Source organism: Nicotiana attenuata, unplaced genomic scaffold (genome assembly GCF_001879085.1).
Source record: "Nicotiana attenuata strain UT unplaced genomic scaffold, NIATTr2, whole genome shotgun sequence".
Taxonomy (NCBI): domain Eukaryota; kingdom Viridiplantae; phylum Streptophyta; class Magnoliopsida; order Solanales; family Solanaceae; genus Nicotiana; species Nicotiana attenuata.
Window position 1 is genome coordinate 471,791 of NW_017670369.1, and position 3,776 is coordinate 475,566.

General features: G+C 33.7%; 1 protein-coding gene across 1 annotated transcript; it reads right to left on the minus strand.

Annotated features, from left to right (window-relative positions):
- Positions 1-1,601: 1,601 nt before the first annotated feature.
- Positions 1,602-2,938, minus strand: LOC109238479 (replication protein A 70 kDa DNA-binding subunit B-like). Its single transcript, XM_019404949.1, has 6 exons — positions 2,801-2,938; positions 2,427-2,703; positions 2,228-2,318; positions 2,045-2,160; positions 1,869-1,947; positions 1,602-1,770 (listed from the first exon to the last, which is right to left on the minus strand). Exons 1-6 carry the CDS (start codon positions 2,936-2,938, stop codon positions 1,602-1,604), a joined length of 870 nt encoding a protein of 289 aa, XP_019260494.1.
- Between the last annotated feature and the right edge of the window lie 838 nt (positions 2,939-3,776).

The following is a 3,776-nucleotide window of genomic DNA, read 5'->3' on the forward strand; positions in this document are numbered from 1 at the left end:
CACAAATAAATCGAGTTAAAAGATAACAGATAGATTGAACAGAACACAAACTCATTGACCTATTAACAATTAGGTCAAGGCTTTACGTTTCTATGATTCGCACAAAGTAAAATATAAGAAATCAGGTAGGAAAACTAATAGTTTTAACTTATTTCAGGCATAACTTTTACAATAATAGAAGCCTGAACATTTGAGTTTTCTCTGTAGCTATTCAAAAGTCAGGACATGAAAACTATTGGAACAAAAAAGGAAAGAAAACTCTTTCGGATAGTGAAAAGAGGGTGAAAGTAATTAGAGTTTAACTGAAACTCATTGGTCTATTCATAATTAGGCCAAAGCTTTACTTTGACAAAGTTCCATAAGTCAGAAATAGAGAAACATATAATAAACAAGGTAAAAATCAAATTAAAATACTTGTAACTGCAAATGCTAGCAGAAGAAATTGCAGTAGTTTGTGCCTCTGACCTTTGTTTCTTCTGCCGTTAGAATAGCGTTAGTTGTGGTTAAAGAAAGCTACAGTTTGTTTTTGTTTAGCTCAATGCCTGTGCTCTAGTGAGCTTAAATGAGTTTTCAGCTATAGTGCATCCCAAAATATCGCAAAGTGGTTATCAACGTGTATGCATAAGAACAAAAGAACATGGAAAAAGCCTTGAGGGGTGATATTATCACATTTTTAAGAAAAACTGGCTACTTTGACTTTTGAGGCGACACATATTATTAATGCACACAGTATTAAATATTGTCAATGACATCATCTTATTAGTAGCGGTTGTTACCTTGGAATTAACATTCGTGGTAGCCTGCAGTTTATGCATTGAATCTCCTTTTTATTTTGCTCCAAACAAGATGGTTACATTCAGAACAACGTAGCAGATAAAATCGTTGGAAATGCTCAGGTAGCGAAATTTCTCCTTCCACGTAAAAAATTTCTGCTTGCAAAGTGTAAATAATGAAACAAGTCGTCAGGTTTATTTTTTCTATAATATAAGCAATGGAACTTGCTAAATCATTAATTGTTAACTGCATATAATTTACGTGACGAAAGTAAATACAAAGTTAGTCGATATTAGTAGGAACAATAATTGTAGCTTGTATTGAGTATAAGATACTGTAAGATGCCTATAGTAACAGGAGAGATCAAAAGGGCGGATCAACCTGAACACTTGATAATATTCTTATTAACATAAGGAAAATGTAGGATTTGTATGAAGCACATAACTACAATCCCAAAACTCAATTCTAGCAAGATAATTAGTCTGCTATAATTAACAGTAAGTAAGCAGCCATAGTTGAAGTTGTAAGCTTCTGGTATACATCTATCTGATTAACATGTGTTCAATATGGCCAGCAAGTAAGAAAAATAACATATGTGGTAATTTGGAACTACAGAACCTAACAAAATTCCTAAAAAAGGTAAACAACATAAGAGGATCTGTTTGATAGGTAGTTGAATTTTAGCGTAAGAGTTTATTCCAAAAATTTATACTCTAATATTGTTTAGACCATAATGTTATTGGGCTGACACGAATAGTAGCATATTAGAACATATTTAACAGTTATCCATATTGTATAAAAGATACATGGTGTGGCACACTGGAGGTTTAACAGTTATCCATATTGTAATTTACTGAACTCACACTGGAGGTTTGAGTAGCAATAGATGAAACAGATAATATTTCATCGTCAACAGCTACAAGATTAAGCGATGAAGCTGACTCCGCTGAACTCTTAACTGTGTATTCGATTAACATTTCTTTGTTCTCATCTACCCTGTAATTCGCACAGGAAATGTCAGACAATTTTTTTTCACAGAAAAAATTATAATTAAATAATGATGTGATACATTTTAAGCACAGTTTGTATTGTACCAATTCCGTAATTCAGTTGCTTGCACATATAGGGGATTGATTAAGATTGTTGAGTTGTATCTTGTTGCCAAACGGGAAACTGTGTATGCAAATTTTGTTAATAACCAACGCGGAACCATTATCCATATGTAAAAATAGGAACTTCATGAACTTACCACCATGGTATGTTGTGGTACCTATCCGTTTCGCGAGAATAACAGGATATTCTTGAAGTTGCCTCACTTGTCTCAGTAACTCAATTCCTTCATTGCTTGCCAAATCTTCCCATATAGTGAAGAAAAGAGGTTTCTTCCTGTACATGTACTTTTATAAGTGTCAGTTAGAGATTTTGTTATGTAACAGAAAATTAAATGACTCACGTATTGTCCATAACTATGGCCTCTTGAAATCTCTTAGTCTGATCAGCGGTGTATTGCATTGCACCACAGTTTGCCACTACAGCTAGTAGATCTGTTGTTATAAACAAAAAACAAACGTAGGTAGAACTAATATACTTGCATTGACCATGGGTCCGAAGCAATTAAGCTCTTATAAGGCATAGGGTTATTTGAAACATACCAAATTCAACACCAGAAGGCTGTTGTTCAACGTCGGCGAACGAAATCGCACTCAGTCTCGACGGAGGAGGTAACGGTGCCTCCTTTTCGTTAGTTTTTGGGATAGACTCAACAATAGTGAATCTGTCAACGATCCACTCAAACTGGCCAATATGTAGTGAATAAGGCTGCGGATTTCTAACCTTCGCAGTTGAAATCAGATATGTCTTAAAAAGTTCGAACAAGTTATCACATCGTTTAATGTCGTCACCATAGAGTATTACACAAATTTGTTCCTCCTACAGTGTTATCAAGAATGATAACGCAGTAATTATTGGAAGGTACAAGTGAGAAGATGTTATGTTACAATTATGGTTGTAACGTGACTTACTTTACATCCTGGACAATTATTGTCTGAAAATGAACTCGCTGATCTCTACTGTCTCGCGGCCGAAATTTATCTACAGTCTTGACTTTACAAGTCCATTCTGTAGTTAGTGGTGTAATTTCACTGATACTAAGTCTTTCTTCCATTTTCTCAATATAACCTGTATATTGATAAGTGTAAAATTGTAAGAACAAATCCCAGGATTAAACACAAACCAAGAAGCACAACCAAATATTTTAAGAAACAATAATTAACCTATTCAAACAAATAAGTTAACACTTCAGGAAAAAATAAATAAGCTTATAGAAGAAAGATAGATAAATATTTGAGGCACAATAATGTTTTGACATATATTCTGAAAAAGAAAACAACTTATTGTATGAAGAAAAATGGAAGAAGTTCTGTTCTTGGTATCACTAAAATTTCTTAGTAAATTATTTCACATACAGAACTGAAAATAACATATTATTCAAAGCAACAGTAGAGAAAAGCATATAAAGAGATTTAGATGTATAATCAGTCCAAAATTTCTCAAAAAGCATAATCAGTAAAACCCAAAATTGACTAATTAACATACGACATTGTGCTAGCACTGGGGAACCCCCAAAAAACAAGCAGCAATGACATCAATAAAATTCAACATTGAAGGGGAACGTACAGATTTTTTCCGTGAAATCGAAAGTAGCGACCAAATTGCTATCAAAACAGCAAAGAACTTACAATAATTCAAAACAAACTCATAGATTACAGTGATAACAAATTATTCACTCACTTGAAAGTTGAAACAAAGAAGAAATCAGAGGATGAAGTAGTAGAATGCAGACAGAGAAAAACAAAGAAGATGAATAGATAGAGATAGAGAGTGACCTATATGTCATACAAAAGCGCCGTAGACTTCTTGTATTTGCACCAGCTGTAAAGTTGATTCACACACGTTAGCTTTCAGCCAAATTTAGGAGCAATATGAAATGACCAGAATACCCT

Excerpts from the sequence above, each read along its gene's own strand:
- LOC109238479 (XM_019404949.1), bottom strand. The coding sequence starts at position 2,938 with ATGGAAGAAAGACTTAGTATCAGTGAAATTACACCACTAACTACAGAA. Across the intron at positions 2,704-2,800 it reads AGACAATAATTGTCCAGGAT|GAGGAACAAATTTGTGTAAT; the intron begins GTAAAGTAAGTC and ends ATAACACTGTAG. Across the intron at positions 1,771-1,868 it reads GCAACTGAATTACGGAATTG|GGTAGATGAGAACAAAGAAA; the intron begins GTACAATACAAA and ends TGCGAATTACAG.